General features: G+C 35.5%; 1 protein-coding gene across 1 annotated transcript in view; it reads left to right on the forward strand.

The window, feature by feature from the left end:
* VPS13A (vacuolar protein sorting 13 homolog A) overlaps positions 1 to 18,865 on the forward strand; it is a 349,059-nt gene that overhangs the window by 242,042 nt on the left and 88,152 nt on the right. Inside the window, exons 51-52 of the mRNA XM_036739209.1 lie at positions 8,198 to 8,326; positions 15,814 to 15,947. Of these exons, the coding sequence (XP_036595104.1) occupies positions 8,198 to 8,326; positions 15,814 to 15,947 (263 nt within the window). The remainder of the gene's footprint in view (positions 1 to 8,197; positions 8,327 to 15,813; positions 15,948 to 18,865) is intronic.

An 18,865-nucleotide genomic window follows, 5' to 3' on the forward strand; every position in this document is an offset into this window, starting at 1 on the left:
TCTCCTATGAAAACTGCCTATTCATATCCTTTGACCATTTATCAGCTGAGTTCTCTCCATATTTTAGAAGTGAAGCCTTTATCAGAGACACTGGCTATAAAAATTTTTCCCCAGTTTCTGCTTCCCTTCCTATCTTGGTTGCATTGGCTTTGTTTGTGCAAAAACTTTTCAATTTAATGTAATCAGAATCATCCATTTTGTATTTCATAATGTTCTCTATCTCTTGTTTGGTCAGAAATTCTTCCCTTCTCTGTAAATCTGACAGGAAAATTATTCCTTGCTCTCCTAATTTGCTTATAGTATCAGCCTTTTTATCTAAATCATGTACCCATTTTGACTTAATCTTTGCATACAGTGTAAGATGTTTGTCTCTGCGTAGTTTCTGCCATACTGTTTTCCAGTTTTCCCAGCAGTTTTTGTGAAATAGTGAGTTCTTATCTCTGGAGCTGGAGTCTTTGGATTTTTCAAAAAGTAGATTACTATAGTCATTGACTACTGTGTCTTATATACCTAACCTCTTCCACTGATCCACCACTCTGTTTCTTAGCCAGTACCAAGTAGTTTTCATGATTGATGCTTTATAATACAGTTTGAGATCTGGTGACAGCTAGTCCACTTTCTCTTTCATTTCTTTTCATTAATTTCTTTGATATTCTGGATCTTTTGTTCTTCCAGATGAATTTTGTTACTATTTTTTCTAGCTCTATAACATAATTTTTTGGTAGTTTGATTGGTATAGCACTGAATAATATGGGAACTGATATTTTTCCAGTTATTTAGATCTGACTTTATTTGTGTAATTGTGTTCATATAGTTTCTGGGTTTGTTGTGACAGGTAGACTCCCAAATATTTTACGTCTGCAGTAACTTTAAATGGAATTTCCCTTTCTATCTCTTCCTTTTGGGCTTTGTTAGTAATATATGGAAATGCTGATGACTTATGTGAGTTTATTTTATATCTTGCAACTTTGCTGAATTTGTTTATTATTTCAAGTAATTTTTTATTTGATTCTCTAGGATTCTTTAACTATATCACTATATCATCTACAAAGAGTGATAGCTTTGTTTCTTCTTTACCTATTCTAATTCCTTCAATTTCTTTTTCTTCAATTTTGTATTTATTGCCAAAGCTAACACTTCTAGTACAGTATTGAATAACAATGGTGATAATGGACATCGTTGTTTGACCTCCAGTCTTTTTGGAAATGCTTCTAGTTTATATCCTTTACATATAATACTTGGTGATGGTTTTAGATAGATGGTACCTATCATTTTAAGGAAGACTCTGTTTGTTCCTTTGTTCTAGCGTTTTTAGTAGGAACAGGTGTTGTATTTTGTCAAAAGCTTTTTCTGCATCTATTCAGATACTCATATAATTTCTGTTAGTTCTGTTGTTAATATAGTCAATTATGCTGATAGTTTTCCTAAAAGTGAACCAGCCCTGCATTCCTTGTGTAAATCCTACCTAATTGTAGTGTATTATCCTTGAGTTAAGTTGCTGTAATCTTTTTGCTTATATTTTATTTAAACTCTTCACATCTATATTCTTAAGGGAAATTGTTCTGTAATTTACTTTCTCTGTTTTGGCTCTTCCCATTTTAGGTATCAGCATCATATTTTTATCATAAAAAGAAGTTGGTAGAACTCCTTCTTTGCCTGTTTTCCCAAATAGTTTATCTAGTATTAGAATTAATTGTTCTTTAAATGTTTGATAGAATTCACTTGAGAATCCATCTGGCCCTGGAGATTTTTTTCCTTAGGGAGTTCATTGATGTCTTGTTCAATTTCTTCTTCTGAAATGGGGTTAAGTATTTTATTTCCTTTTCCGTTAATCTGGGTAATTTATGTTTTTATAAATATTCATCCATTTCACTATGATTGTCAAATTTATTGGTATACAGTTGGGCAAAAAAGCTCCTAACAATTGTCTCAATTTCCTCTTCATTGGTGGTGAGTTCACTCCTTTTATTTTTGATACTTAGTAATTTGGTTTTCTTTTTGTCTTTCTTTAATCAAATCAACCAAAGGTTTATCTAGTTTATTGGTTTCTTCACAATACCAGCTTCTAGTTTTATATATTAGTTCAATGATTTTCTTACTTTCATTTTTATTAATTTCTCCTTTGATTTTCAGGATTTCCAATTTGGTGTTTAATTTTTAATTTGTTCTTTTTCTAGTTTTTTAGTTGCATGTTCACAATTCTGTGATCTGCTTTTTTCTCTATTTTATTGATGTCAGCAATTAGATAAATTTTCCCCTAAGTACCACTCTGGCCACATCCCATAAATACTGGTATTTTTTTTTCATTTTCGTAACTTTTTAAATGAAATTTTTGATTATTTCTATAATTTTTCGACCCACTTGTTTTTTTAGGATTAGATCAATGTCCAGTTTTTAATCTCTCTTTCCATTGTTGTAACAACAATGTTACTTGCACCTACTGTGGCTGTGTAAGGCCAATAACACCAGCGCACAGGTTCTTTGATCTGCCTCTCTAAGGAAAGCAACTTTATGGGGTTTACAATCTCTTTTTAATTAAACATACATATATCATTCACTTAATTCAGGGGAAAAAGTCAGCATTCTGAACTTCAGAGAAAACACAAACAGAAATTACAAGCAGAAATTATATACACAGAGCAAATAACACAAATCAGCAGACAGAGCTTCTAACTGTCTGTCTGTAGCAATACATACATGCATGGTTACCAGAGAGAGGAGCACCAGCATCTGGGTTTTCAAAGCTGGAAGGGGGGGGTTGCCTCCGTAATAGCTACCCAGAGTCTTGTCTGGCCATATCACTGGAACAGTTTTCCAGTGACTGGAAACAAAGCAAAGCAAAATGCTAACCTCCAAGTATGTATATGCTTTTTCAGGGTCAGAGGGCGTCACAACCACGTGACTCAAGCTCATGTGACTTAGGCTTTCTTGTGACTTAAGCAGGTTATCAAAGACTCTTGATTCAATCAGACTCAGTCAAAAGCTCTTGATTACCTCAGTGCCCAGAAGAACTAGCACTTCAAAAGAAAAAAGAGCAAAACAAAGTCTTACTTTGCTTGCCATTGCAATTGACCATTATTGAATGTAATTTTTATTGCACAGTGATCTGAAAAGAGTGTGTTTACTATTTATGCTTTTCTGCATTTGGTTGAAAGGTTTTTAATGTCGTAATACAGAATCAATCAGTTTTTGTTTAGGTTCTATGTATTGCTTAAAAATTGTATATTCCTTTCTCTTCCCATTCAGTTTTCTCCAGAGATTTAGCATATCTTACTTTTCCAGAATTTTATTCACCTCCTTAACTTCTTTCTTGTTTATTTTTTGGTTAGATTTATCTGGTTCTGAGAAGGGAAAGTTGAGGTCTCCCACTAGTATAGTTATATTATCTCCTTTATCCTGTTAACTCATTCAACTACTCTTTCAAAAATTTAGATACTATATAATTTGGTGCTTGTATGTTTAGTATTGATATGACTTCATTGTCTGTGTACCATTCAGCCAGACATAGTTTCCTTCTTTATCTCTTTTAATTTGATCTATTTTTGCTTTTGCTTTGTCTGAGATAAGGATTGCTATCCTTGCTTTTTTTTGCGTCAGCTGAAGCTTAATAGATTCTTTTCTAACCCCTCACCTTTACCTCACTTCAAATGTGTTTCTTGTAAGTAGCATATTGTAGGATTCTGGTTTTTAATCCATTTTGCTACCCACTTCTGTTTTGTGGGTGAACTCATTCCATTCACATTTATAGTTATTTTAACTATCATTATTTCCCACCATGCTATTTTTTGCATATTTATCCCCCCCTCTCTCTTACTCCCCACTCTTTCCCTCCTCACTAGTGTTTTACTTTTGATCACTGCCTTCCTCAGTACACCCTCCCTTTTATCAGTTTCCTTTCCTCTCTAATGTTTTTAATAGAAATGAGTGTTGTATTTTGTCAAAAAAAATTTCCTGCATTTCCTGAGAAAATTTTATGATTTTGCTGGTTTGTTTGTTGGTATGGTCAATTATGCTGATAGTGTCCCTAATGTTAAACCAACCCTGCGTTCCCTGTTATAAATCCCAGTGGGTCATAGTGTGTGATGTTTAAGTATACTGTTGTTATCTCCTTGACAATATTTTGTTTTAAAATTTTGCATCAATACTCATTAGGGAAATTGGTCTTTGGTTCTTTCCTCTGTCTTTGTTCTTCCTGGTTTACGTATCAGCACGATATTTGTGTTGTAAAAGAAATTTTGGTAGGTTTCCTTCTTTGAATATTTTCCCAAATAATATATGTAGTCTTGGAATTAAATGTTTGATAGAATTCACTTGTGAATCCGTCTGGTCCTGGGGATTTTTTCTTAGGGAGTTCATTGATGACTTGTTCAATTTCTTTTTCTAAGATGGAGTTATTTAAGTATTTTATATCTCTTCTCTTATCTTAATCTCATAATTTTTGTATTTTTTTAAATATTCATCCATTTCACTTAGATTGTCAGATTTATTTACATATACTTGTGCAAAATAGCTCCTAATAATTGCTTGAATTTCCTTTTCATTGGTGGTGAATTCACCCTTTTCATTTTTGATACTGGTAATTTGGTTTTCTTTCCTTTTCTAAATCAAATTAACCAAAGGTTTATCTGTTTTATTGGGTTTTTTCCCCCATAAAACCAGCCCCTAGTTTTATTTGTTTATTCAATAGTTTTCTTTCAGTTTTATTAGTCTCTTCTTTGATTTTCAGGATTTCTATTTTGAGATTTTTAATTTTTTTTCTTGTTTTTTTTAGTTGCATGCCCAATTTATTGATCTACTCTTTCTTTCCTTTATTGATGTATAAATTTAGAGATATAATTTCCCCCAAGTACTGTTTTGGTTTCATCCCATGAATTTTGGTATATTGTCTCATTGTTTTCTTCCTATTTAATGAAATTAATGTTTGTTTCTATGATTTATTCTTTGACTACTCATTCTTTAGGATTAATTTAATTTTCAATTTTTTTATCTATGTTTTCATGACCCTTTATTGAATGATGATTGGAATAGAATGTATTTAATACTTCTGCTTTTTCAGCATTTGGTTGTGAGATTTTTGTGGCCTAATAGTCAATTTTTGTGCAGGTGCCATGTACCTTTGAGAAAAATTAAATCTGTTTTTGCTTTTGCTTTATCTGTGATGATGATTGCTGCCCCTGCTTTCTTTGCTTCAACTGAAGTATAATAGATTCTGCTCTAGACCCTTACCTTTACTCTCTGTGTCTCCCTGCTTCAAGTGTTTCTTGTAAAAAGCTTATGCACAATAAGAACCTGACCTCATAAAGCTTTTTTTAAATTTTTTTTTAATTTTTTTTTAAATCCACTGTGCTGTCTGTTTCTGTTTTATGGATGAGTTCATCCCTTTCCCATTCACAGTTATGATTACTAACTCTATGTTTCCTCCATCCTATTTTTCCCATTTAGCTTCTTTCTCTCAACTTTGACCCTCTCCCTCCTCAAAAGTGTTTTGTGTCTGATGATCCATTCCTCCAGTCTGACTTCTCTCCTATCAACTCTGCCCTTTGTGTTATCTCTTTCCTACCTCTCTGTATGGTAAGATAGATACCCAACTGAGTATGTATATTACTCCTTGTTTCAGCTAATTCCAGTGAGAGTAAGCTTCAGATGTTGCCCACCACTCCCCCTCACCATTTTCCTTTCCACTGCAAAAGCTTTTTTGTGACTCTTTTATGTGAGATAATTTACCACATTATACCTCTCCCTTGTTTCTGGTCCCAGGAAATCCTTCTTTCTCATCCCCTTAAATTTTTTTTTTTATATCATCCCATCATCATGAACTCACATCTGTGCCCTCTATGTAGACTTCTTCTAACTACCTTAAAATGACAAAGTTCTTAGGACTTTCAAGTATCATTTTCCCATGTAGGAATGTAAACAGTTTAACCTTACTGAATTCCTTAAGCTTTCTTTTTCATGTTTACCTTTTTATGCTTCTATTGAGTCTTGTATTTGACTATTTGATCTATTTTACTAATTGACTAATTGATCTATTTTACAGATCTATTTTACAGTATCATTTTCCCATGTAGGAATGTAAACAGTTTAACCTTACTGAATTCCTTAAGCTTTCTTTTTCATGTTTACCTTTTTATGCTTCTATTGAGTCTTGTATTTGACTATTTGATCTATTTTACTAATTGACTAATTGATCTATTTTACAGATCAATTTTTTTTTCCAGTGAGATATTTCACATTTTCTTCAATAATTTCTTTCTTTTGATTTTGTTTTATTGACAGATTTTCTGTTCAGCTCTGGTCTTTTCATCAGGAATGCTTGAAAGGCCTCTATTTCATTAAATATCAATCCCCCCTCCCCATTGATTTTACTTAGTTTTGCTGAGTAGGTGATCTTGGTTGTAATCTTAGCTCCTTTGCCCTCCAGAATATCGTATTCTCAGCCCTCTGATCTTTAATGTAGAAGCTGCTAAATCCTGCATTATCCTGATTGTGGCTTTGTGGTATTTTAATTGTTTCTTTCTGGCTGAATACTTTCTCTTTGACCTGGGAGCTCTGGAATTTGGCTAATTATATTCTTTGCAGCTTTTAATTTGGAATCTCTTTTAGGATGTGGTCAGTAGATTCTTTCAATTCTTATCTTACCTTCTAGTTCTAGGATATTAGGGGAGATCCTTAATAATTTCTTGAAACATGATGTCTAGGCTCTTTTTTTTTTTTTTTGATCATGGCTTTCAGGTAGTCCAGTGATTCTTAAATTATCTCTCCTTGATCTATTTTACAGATCAATTTTTTTTTCCAGTGAGATATTTCACATTTTCTTCAATAATTTCTTTCTTTTGATTTTGTTTTATTGTTTCTCGATGTCTCATGGAGTCATTAGCTTCTCCTTGCCCATTTCTAATTTTTAAGCAGTTCGTTTCTTCAGTGAATTTTTGTACTACCTTTTCTATTAGGCCAATTCCACTTTTTTAAGTGAGTTTTTGTATGTGTTTTCATTTTTTTGTGCTTCCTTTACCAAATGGTTGACTCTTTTTTTCATAATTCTTTTGCATCATTCTCTTTTCCCAATTTTTCGTCTACCACTCTTATTTGATTTTTAAAATCCTTCTTGAACTCTTCCAGGAATTCTTTTTGTGGTTTAGATCAATTCACATTTTTCTTTGAGGCTTTGCATGTAGCTACTTTGATTTTGGTTTCTTCTTTTGGTTTTCTATCTTGATCTTCCCTGTCACCAAAATAGCTTTATGAGGTCAGGTTCTTTTGTTGTTGTTGTTTGCTCATTTTTCCAGCCTATTTCTTGACTTTTACCTTTATGTTAATATTTGGCCCTGCTGCTGAGATGGTGGGGGCACTGTTTGAAGCTTTAGGTTTTTTGTGCTGCTGTTTTCAGAGCTAATTCTGGTGACCTAAACATTTTCAGTTTTTCTAAGGTTGTAGGATCTAAGGAGAGGTATGTTCACTGCTCTTCTGGCCTATACTCTGGTCTGTGAGTGACCACATGCATGTGTTTTCAGCCCTGGAACTCTGACCATGGTTCCTGCTGCCGTGAAACTATGAGCTCTGTGTGCTAGTACTCCTCATCACCCTGGGACTGTGACTTGAGCCTATACCCCATATTCCTGTATGGGCAATGCAACAGAGTCATGCACCCAGTGCCAGCAGAATGTCCCTGTAATCTCCTCCTGACCAACTGTCCCACCCTCTTACCATAAATCTGCAGGCTAAGAGCTCTGGAAGTTGCCACCACAGATTCAGTCACCCCCAGAGCCTGCCTTGACTTTCTGTGGCCCAGTCTCTTACTGGTTTGTTGGGCCACTACCTATGCTGCACTGTGCTTTACTCTCACCCTGGTGAGACAGATCTTTCCTGTTGACCTTCTAAATTGTGTTGGACTAGAAAATTGTTTTACCCTGTCCTTTTATTGCTTCTGTTTGGGGTATTATTTTAAAGTTTTTCAAAGCGGAATTTGGGAGAGCTCAGGCAAGTCCCTGCCTTTACTATCTTGGCTCTGCCTCTATTTGTAGATTTTTAAAAAATTATTAGAATTTATTTAATTTAGCACGTGTAGCATATTAATTTATAGATAATAATTATTGGTTATTTTATATATATAAATATGTGTGTATATATATATATATGTGTGTGTGTGTGTGTGTATGTATATATGTATATATATATGTAATTTTTTTTTTCTTTTTAGTGTATCCCCTTTTGGCCTGAAACAACTTCTAATAAACTGCTGATTCAAGTTGAAAACAGTGAAGATCCTCCAAAGAAGATTTATTTGAACAAACAAGAAAATTGTATTTTATTGAATTTAGGCAACAAAGTAAGTGACTCTTTTAAAAAGTTATTAGAGAAATTTCCATGTAGTGTTCTTCCTTTGTCTTAAAAAACAATTGTATAATGTATGTTAATTTTAAAATTCTGTTCTTCCTCACTCAGACTGGTAGCTGCACTTGCCAGTATTTCATAGGGTATTTTGAAAAACATCTAACTTCACCATCTTTTTTTTCTGTTTTGAAAACTGCATTTCAATAGCAAATGTATGGATAGGGATTTGACATTTTTAATTTGAAAACTAATTTATTATAATACAACTCATTATTATGTCTGTATATGTGTATGTGTATACATAATATAGACAGATATATGTATGTATGTGTATGTTTTAAGAAATTTTCTTTTAAATTTATGCCGTTCTTTTGATGCTTCAGGTATATTGAAGAATATTCTCAATCTTTAATGAGAAATTTAAATGAGACAGAATCTCAGAAAGTTATATACCAAAGACTTAAAATGGCATACTTAGTAAGCTGATGGTTGATCTAGTTTGCTTTAGATGGTATGTGATACAAACTGTTAGATTAATCTTTCAGGTATCTAAACGTTCTACCTACTGTCCTTCTCATTGTACTGCTTTTTAAATCAATACAGTTTAACCTGGGGCAGTGTGGACAATTCTGTAAAGTATAAATCAATTAGTATTCATCTCTTAAGCACCTACTTTGTGCTAGTCATTGGTGATACAAAGACAGAAATGAAATTTGCTTCCCTCAGAAAACATAACATTCTAATGAGAGTGATAACATATAAGTATAAACAAAATATATACTAGTAGAACACACAGTGATTTGTGGGGAAAGGCACTAGCAGGTAGATGGATCAGGCTGCATTTGAGTTGAACTTTAAAGGAAATTAGAGAATCTAAGAGGTGAAACTACAGAGGGAGTGTATTCTAGCAATGAGGAAGGCGGTGGTGTGGGGAAGGAGAGCTAGGCTTCTTCACAGTGATGCCAAAATGGGAGATAGGAATAGTGTCTGAGTGATTGCAGGAAAGCCGACTTGGAAATCAAGGAGCATGAATAGGAGTACTGCTGTAAATGGTAACTACCCTTTTTGAAAGTTAAGTTGGAGACAGGATGTGAAGGTCTTTTATGGTCAAAGAAAGGGAGTTTATTTTGGTTCCCAGAGGTCATATGTAAAAAGCAGGTTATAGTTTATATAAGTTAATGTAAGAGAGAATTATTTTTTTTTCTGTTTCTTGTTTTAAGTAGCATTTTTTAGAAATTTAACTTGTTTACAACATTTTAGTGAAGAACGTGTAATATCTTAATTAGAGTTAGATAGGAAGTTGTTTAATTCATTGTTCACTCATTAATATTGAAAACATTCATGGAAGCAACATAACTAGAATGTTTTCCAAGAGCAACAAAAGCTTAATATTCTAGATATATTTCTATATGATTAAATTTTTAAAAATAGAAAAACACTTTATGAAAAGGCACTAGATATTTCAAACTCCAGTGTACAATTTTTTGTGTGAAAAAGCTGGTCTATATTAAACAAAAAAGTAGACAATAAAGCCAAAAATCTTCACAAAATATCAGTCTCTGGGGGCCATGATTTACCCTCAGAGTAGAGGCTGAAAAACAGCTCTTTATGCCTCAGTTTCTTTTGCCATCATCTCTACTGCTAACGTGCTGGATACCAAAAATGTCCAGGACCATCGTCCCCTTCTTCCTTGCTTCCGAGAATGAGTGAACTTTAACTAAAGAGTGCTAAGGGCGCTTGACCGCATCTCTCTTTTTCTTCCATCTCCTTAGGCAAGTGGTGAATCAGAAAGGGAGGAAGGTCAGGCTAGCCAATGGTAGGTAGCCCAAGGCCTCAGGGACCACACCCTTGCCTTTGAGGGCAGGGCTCCATCTCTTTGGACAAGCCATGATGGAGGAGGGCAGTGCTGGTGCTGCAGAGGCAGCTGATGCCCTCCTCAGGGCTCTCCCCCACTGGACCCAGCCTGTGTTGAGCATAGTAACTCACAGACTCATATGAAGGTTGTGTTGTTGTTCTTACGGGGAAATGTTTACGTTTATTGATGTTAGTCACGTTCCAAAAAGGAAAAAGATCGAATAGCAGATTTTTGCTGTAGTGATAGCTAGGCACTTGCAATAAGTTGTCCGGATATATCTTAAACCTTATAATCATGATATGGATTGGGACTGTACTTGTGATTTTATTGGTGTGGATAGTGCCCAGTGAGGATCCTCTTCTATCAGCGCGGGTCTTTAACTCTTAGTGTAGCCATTACTTGTCAGAGGCAGGAACAAGACCAACATCTTCCTGATCTTGTGCCCACTGTGCTGTCACTAGGGATAATAAAGCTCACTTGATAATGAACTCGCCCAGATTGACCAAAATAGGTTATAGTCGTGTTCGTCGTGGAGAGATTGAGATGAATTAAGGATAGTCACATTACCGTAACTGACAAAGTCACTTCTTGTTCATCACAGAAAATGATGAGTGATTCAAGCCATTCCTGGCACATTATACTTCTTAGTGTGTGTTTTTTTACTTGTTCTAGTTTTAAAAGTTCCTTTTATATAATCAGTTTGCAGCAAATAGTCTGCAGAGGGGAGAATCACCCTCGCTCTGCCAGGCCAGTGAGTTATAGCATTGGTGACACATTATACCTTTTAGTTTGCTTTTACCTGTGCTAGCATTAAAAATGCTCTTTCACGTGACTGTTTTGTAGCAAAGAAAGTCTACAGAGAAGATCCTCATTCTTGCTTTCCCTGCCCAGGTCCATCTGTTCCACTTTCTGCCTCCTATAGGTATTATTGCCAGAAGCTACCTATCACGCTAACCCCTTAGGATCTCTGTGCATTAGAGATCTGTTTAACTGTGTGTTTGGAGATCCACCAGACTCCCTGGGGCTTCCATGTCCCTGCCCTTACTTCTGGCTTAGCTCCTTGGATAGAAGCCCCTTTCTCTTCTTTCCCCTCCCTTCCAAATTTCCATCTCCATTTCTGTGAGAATTTCTTCATGTCATGTATGCATTCTGTACATTTCTACAACACAATTTTCCGTGTATTATATTATCTATTAATACATACTTTAATATTAAAAGAGTGTATATTAGATTAATTTAAGATGTAAAGTCACTTTTCAAGGGGAGATAGCATGCCTCAGACTTCCTAACACACCCCATACCACATATCTATGTTTACTCCCTACATGTACCAGGTACACCCCATGGCCCTGACCTGGTCCTTCTTTTCTCTTGGTACTCTCCCTCCCTTTCTCCCTATCCATCTCCTTCAGGTTCATTTCTCATCTCTGTGCAAGAGACTCTCATATGTATATATCCAGCCTCTTGAACACTACAAAATTAAGGCCACTCAGTACAACAATTGAAAAGAGGGCCCTTTTTGTGTTTGAGGAGTTTTTAAATGTGAAAGAGACTTGATTAATTTTTCCTGTCCATTTCTATTTCTACATTTGGAGGCAAATGCTACTCCAAGTTAGTGATTATGTGATTGTGAGAATAGTAGAAAGAGCCCATAAACAAGATTTAGATGACCAAATAAAATTTATTAGAGGATATTCCTTCGAGCCAAATGAATGTACAAAAGGGTGGTGGTGGCTCAGTCATTCAGTATATTTATTAAGCACCTACTGTGTGCCTAGCACTGTACTGAACACTGGGGTTGGAAAAAAGAGGCAAAAGAAAGTCTCTACCCTCCAGGAGCTCACAGTATGGTAGGGAAGACAACAAGCAAACAAATATTTACCAACAAGCTATATACAGGAAAATTAGGAAGCAGTGAAGAGAAGGAGGCACTAGAATTAAGAGGAGTTGGAAAAGGCATCTTGTAGAAGATGGGATTTCAGTGTGAAACCTCTGAAGGAAGCCAAGGAAGTCAGTTGGTGGAAATGAGTAGGGAGAGTGTTCCAAGAACTGGAGACAGCTAGAGAAGATGCCGGGAGGTGAGAGATGGAGCATCTCTTAGTGGAATGGCAAGGAGGCTAGTGTCATGGGATCAAAAGTACGCATTGGGTAGCAGATGTGAGAGTGTGGCTACGTTTCAAAGGAGTTTAAAGGCCAAACAGGATTTTGTATTTAATCTTGGAGGCGATGGGGAACCACTGAAGTTTATTGAGTAGGAATGGGAGGGTGGGGAAGGGTAGGTAGGTGACATGATTGAACTTATACTTTAGGAAAATCGCTTTCATGGAATGGGGAGTGACTTGAGGCAGGCTGACCCATCAGCAGGCTATTGCAGTAGTTCAGGCATGAGGTGATACACAGTGTGTGTGTGTGTGTGTGTGTGTGTGTGTGTGAGAGAGAGAGAGAGAGAGAGAGAGAGAGAGAGAGAGAGAGAGAGAGAGAGAGAGAGAAAGAGAGAGAGAGAGAGAGATATTGAGTACTTGCTGATGATAGGTTGTGGGTCTGAGGGAGTTGGAGAGTAGTGTTGGAGGACTGGTATACCTCTGGTATAAGGGCTTGCCTGGCCCTTTTCAGGGCTGCTCATCCACCTTTGGTATCCACCTGTTGCTCAACTTTCACCTGTAGCTCCAAGGAGCTGTAACACTTGCAGTGACCACACCTTGGTAAAACTCTCTCAGCAGACCGGGTAAGCAACAGGCCTCTGACCCATCAGTGAGATAGGGAGACGTCTACCCCAAGCATGTGAAGACTTCTCCCTGTTTTTCCAGGCTTATTACACATCACTCTCCTTTTCAAACCTTTGGTCCAATTAAGCTGGCCTTCTTGCACTTCCTCATACATAACACTCTCATTTTTCATCTCTTGGCCTCTGCATTGACATCTGTCATTCCTAGAATGCACTCCTTCAATTTTGCCTCTTAGAATCCTTAGCCCTTTAAATTATCTAAGCTTAAACGCCACCTCCTATATAAGGCCATTCCTGTTTTCCACCAACTTCCAGTCCTCCTCCCCCACCCCCAACAAAATTAATTTGTACTTACTCGGTTATACATTTTGTATATGTTGTTCCTTCTGACAGAATATAACCTCCTTGAAAACAGTGTAGATGCTATTACAGCCTTATTGGTGGATTAAAACTTGGGAGGGAGGTGTGATATTTTGTCTTTTTGTATCAATCACTAATAACAACCACTACAAAGTGCCTTCTCATTACAGTGATACTGGTTGTGACTGACAGAACACTTAAACTTTTAAATTGTATATTACTATTCTTTCCATTTCCATTAGATTAATGTCCTTGAGATCGTGACTATCTTTGTCTTTTTTGTATCCCCAGTGCTTAGTACATTGACTGAGAAAGCAAAGTTTATTGTAATCTCAGTTATCTGGAACCACGGTAATTGACCATCTTATCAAAATTGTGTATAAAAGTACAGTTGTCATGTTTTCCTTGAGTTCTTCTCTACACTGAACATCCCCAATTCCTTCAAATGACTCAAGACCCTTCACTATCAATGGTGCTCCTCTGGACACTCATCATTCTTAAGCTATGCCATTCAAAGCTGATCACAACAGTCACTTCCTTATGCCTCTCTTAATGCAAGCTGCTATTCTTTGTTGATGCATCATACTCCTGACTTGAATTGAGTTTGTAGTCCACCAGAATCCCCAAGATCTTTTTCAGACAAACTACTGTATAGCTATGACTCACTAATTCTTAAGTCATTTTGATTCCAGATTTGGACTCATGACCCATGCATGTCTTTCAGTGCCATATTTCAAGTTTCCAGCTATTCTTGGCTTTCGGAAGCTAAATTTAATGATGATAGCTTTAGCCTTTTGATATGTGATATTCTTCCTCCCTCCCATTTTCTGGTAGTCTGAAGGATGTTTTTTCCTTTCAGTTGAAATTTTAAATTTAAGTATTTTTTTTCTGAAATTTTCTACTTATTTAGAACTTAGAATTTTTTGTAATAAAAAACTTGAATAATTTTTTAATAATTCTAAGAAATGTTTTCTATGAATAGTGATGATACTTCTTTTTTTTTGCTGAAATCCCAGAAATTCTAATGTTGCTGCTTCTTGATCCATCTTTCAGATATGTCAGCTGAATGAATAAATGAAAGAAAAATAATTTATTAAACACTTACTATGTCCTACATACTATAAGTCATGGAGATCCAAAAAAAATTTTTCTGTCCTCAAGTTGCTTATATTTTTATAGGGGAGTGGTGGCTGTGAAAGAGAATCTTGGCCTGAGGAGCCAGAGAGGTGAATAGGGCAATGAATTAAAATGCTCTTTCCAGAAGTAGTGATATTATCTATCTGACTACTTTGGCCGAAGAATAAAGGGGAAAATGGGGAGTTCATAGGGAAAAGGTGCCCAGTGGTAGGAAGATGGCAAGAAGGCCTGGTTGGATGTGATATGAAGCTTAAGTATGGTCAAGAATTTCTATTGAAACAGTTCTCTCATCCTTCCTCTTTTCCATGGTTCCTTAAAGATTATTAGAAATACGTCGTCATTACATTTTCCATTTTTTTTTCAGTGGCTTGAGGTATTGATTCATTTGACCCTGGAGATATAGGGCTTTAATTTGTACTCAGCTACCAAGCAGCCAACTAAGCCCCCAGATAAGAGTTCTAAAGACGAATCGATCTTGGAGCCTAGATCCTGAGTGGCTGAGGCGCAGCAGTCCAGTCCTGTTGTGGCTCAGATGCTTGTCTCAGTGGGGAGAAGCAGAAAACAGCACGTGGCAAACTGTCACCTCATTCATTTTGGTGTCTGTTCTCTGTTAACTATTATCTGCTTCGTTTCTTAGTCTCTTTCCAAGTTTTTTATATTTAGACCGTGGTTTCACCTTCTGCTTTGTTGCTTTGCTACTTTGATTTCAAATAAACTAATTCCTTTCTAATTCTACTCAGTGATTTTCAAATTTACTATTGTTCTCTATTGATCATGGTACTCATTTATTGCTTTAATATTCAGTTCTACTCTCATTTCCTTTTATAGTTTGTTTTAATAGTAGTGTAGACTCCAGACCTGGAAGGGAATTTTGAGGAAAGTCATGGATTCCAAACCTCTTATTGTACAGCTAAGAAAAACTGAGTCACAGAGAAGTTAAATAACTTGCCTGTAGTTAAGAAGGTAAAGAGAGAGATCAAACTGAGATCTTCTAGCTTCAAATTCAGTGTCCTCCTTCTGAGAGTCTGAGAGTTCTTTTAATTTCACTTTTGATTTTCTTATTAATTTTAACTTTTTCTTAAATCTTGGGAATCTATTAGTTATCCAGATAAAGAAACCTTGAATTTGATGTGCTATTTCTTTTAGCATGCTTTTATGTTTGGTTCATAGAACACAAAATTTGTTCTTCGTTTTAGTTTTTTGATTTGTTTGTCATTTTTGAAATACTTTAATTTTCTCCTGATTTTTTTTTTTTTTTAGCAATTTTATTTTACGTCTTTCTATTGTCATTTTTTCAGTGGTTTGGAGTATCTCTCACAAACTCCTATACTGCCATCATCTTGGAAGTCCTGTTCGTGGTGCTATCATTGACAGTAACAGAATATTTTGTTTTTATATTTGATAGCTTGGAGGACTTATAGTGCAAGTTCACATGGCTGAGCACTCTGTAATTATTACATTTATGGATTATCATGATGGATCTGCTACATTCCTTTTAATAAATCACACCAAGGATGAGATTGTTGAATATAAGCAAAGGTAAGTTATTCATAAATATATGTGTTGCCTGGTTTGTTACAAAAGACAGTGAACCTATCATAATTCCTTAGGGCTTTGAAAGTGAGATGGAGTGAAAGAAACGTGTTTGTTTAATGATGGATCATATACTGTGTGAAAGGGAAGTTAGTTTGAGAGAAATCTGGAAAGATAAATCCCTACCAGATTCAGCAGTTCAGTTCAGCAGATTTTCATTAAGTGCCTATTTTCTGCAAGATACTTTACTATTTGCTAGGCATGCAGAAAGAAAAATGAAACTGTTCTTGCCCTCAAGAAGTTTACATTCTCCTGGCGAAAGGGGAAAATATGTACAAAGATAAGAAAATAACAAAGTATATACAAAGTAATTTCTAGAGGTATAGAGTACTAACAGCCCTGGTTGAGGAGAGAGCTTGTGTAGAAGGAGACACTACTTCAGCTGTGCTTGGAAGGAAGTTAAGATATGCAGGTGTACTGTGTAAAGGCAAATAAATGGAAAGTGGCATGACGTATATAAGGAACAGCTAATAGACCAGTTTAATGAGAATGGAGAATGTGCATAGGAGAGTAAGATGAATAAAGATTGGAAAGCTAAGAGGGAGCTTGATTGTTAAAATCAATGCCAGAGTGATTTTTTTATATTTAATCCTAGAAGTCAAAGGGGGCCCACTGATAATTTTTAAGAAGGGGAATGATTGTGTGTGTGTGTGTGTGTGTGTGTGAGAGAGAGAGAGAGAGAGAGAGAGAGAGAGAGAGAGAGGAATGACTCCAAGGTTGCGACCCAGCCTAAATAGAAGGATGGTGGTTCTCTAAACAGAAATAGTGAAATTTGAGGGATAGATTTTGGAGTAAAATATGTTCAATTTTGAATCAATTGTATTGAAAGTGCCTGTAGGATAGGAATTGGTAGTGTAGAGCTGGAATTCAAAAAGATTATAGATTATGGCAAGACTTGGAGATTAGGGAGTAGTCTGTAATTGAATCTACAGGTGCTATTGAAGTCAGTAAAGGAAAAGATGTAGAAATAGAAAATAAGCAGGCACGAGTTAGATCTTTGAGGGATGCCCCTACAATATGCAAGAGCAAGATGATGATCTAGTAAAGAGCCTGAAAGGGCATAGTCATGCAGGTAGTAGGAAAACCAAGGAAGGAGAAAGTGTCCAGGAAAAGAGAGGGATGATTGTCAAAAGTTGTGGGGGTGGGGTAGAGGTGGGGGTAAGTAAAATAAAGGCTAAGGAATTAGCAGTTAAGATAGAACTGACAGTTGAATGATAGGATTGGAAATCAAATAACAAAAATTTAGAATAGATTGAAGGTGTGGAGTAGGATGTGGGAGATGATGGCAGTTGGAGTTTGGGTAGGGATTGGGGAAGAGAAATACAATGATAGCTTGAAGAGCAGCAGAGGTATATGAAGGCCTTTTCAGGATCTGAGTGACCTCTACCAAGTCTGCGTCCAGTGCCTTATTGTAGTGGAATGTAAGTAGAAGAGAAGAGAGTTCTAAGAAGGATATGATTTTTAGACCTTCTACAAACATTAATTTTAACAGTTGCTACTCTAAACTTGAAATTCTATCCACTGATCAACATGTAGATACACTTGTGCCAGAATTAAATCATGCCAGTCTTTGCATTGGCTATAAATAAAACAGAAAGATATTTTATAGCTCACGAAAAGCTTGCTCATAAGCTCTCCTTGGAGAAGTAAATAAAGGAATTGGTAATGTTTTATTGTATCTTCAAAGGCAACAAGAATCAGTTTTAATGAGATGTTTAGTGATCTCAAAGTGCAGTGCTTACAAGTATTTACAATAATACCATCGTGAAAATAATTGGAGCTTATATACATCAACATCCAAACGAATATGAAATAGTAGAGAAATTGTATCAAGAACTTGAAAAACCCCTCCAAATTGAATCAATATATACTATGATACTTATTGACTTAAGGGCAAAGGTAGAAATAAGTGAGGATAACAAAAATGTACCTCAGAGGCATAAGGAATGAGAAAGGCCAAAAACAGAAGCTACATAGAAGCCTCAAACCTATACATCTAGTTTCTTTTAGAAAAGGGTTTAAAGGTACTAGAAATGGAAAATGCCAAATAATGTCACAAAAAATGAAATTGATTATATTTTAACAGACAAGAAATGACATTTTCTTATTTCCTGAATCAAGGCTGCATGCAGACAACCAGTTTGTTAGAGCATAAATCGAAGTTAGTAAGTTTGCTCTAGTTAAATGAGTTATTGATGGTGCAAAATTGAACATGGATGGAAGAAACGACATTGACACCAATTATGATAATTTCATACAGAAATCTAACTGATGGAAATCACTTGAATAATAAAGAGATGAAAAGAGCCTTAAAAAGCACCCTAGTTGGGGGATACTTTTCATGAAGAGAGAGAGCAACCAAAAGCAATTTAGAATATTAATTTGTTTGTAAAATTTTTTATTCATTTTTAACTTAAATACAGATTTTTTTAAAAAAGAACATTTCCATGTATATAACACAACATAATAAGAAGATTCACTATGAAATCGTGAATTTATATTTCATACTGTTTACTTTTTTTAAAAAAAAATTATTGAAGTACTACCTATCATTTTCAAAGCTACCCTGTTTTCTATGATTAATTCTAAATATTCTTTTATTCTATGCTCTGTACTTTTTATATTTTTTTCCTTCCCTCTCCACTTCCCCTTCCCCCAGAGATGGCTACCATTAGCCACAGATGTGTGTGTGTGTGTGTGTGTGTATGTATGTATATGCATATATGTGTAAAAGCATACTGTACATCTGTTTATCATCTGGAGGTAGATAGTATCTTCTTTATAGGTCTTTTGTAGTTGATTTTAGTATTTATAATTCTCAAAATTACTGAGTTGCTAAAAGTTGTTCTTAAAACAATATCGTT

Source organism: Trichosurus vulpecula, chromosome 9 (genome assembly GCF_011100635.1).
Source record: "Trichosurus vulpecula isolate mTriVul1 chromosome 9, mTriVul1.pri, whole genome shotgun sequence".
NCBI classification, from domain to species: domain Eukaryota; kingdom Metazoa; phylum Chordata; class Mammalia; order Diprotodontia; family Phalangeridae; genus Trichosurus; species Trichosurus vulpecula.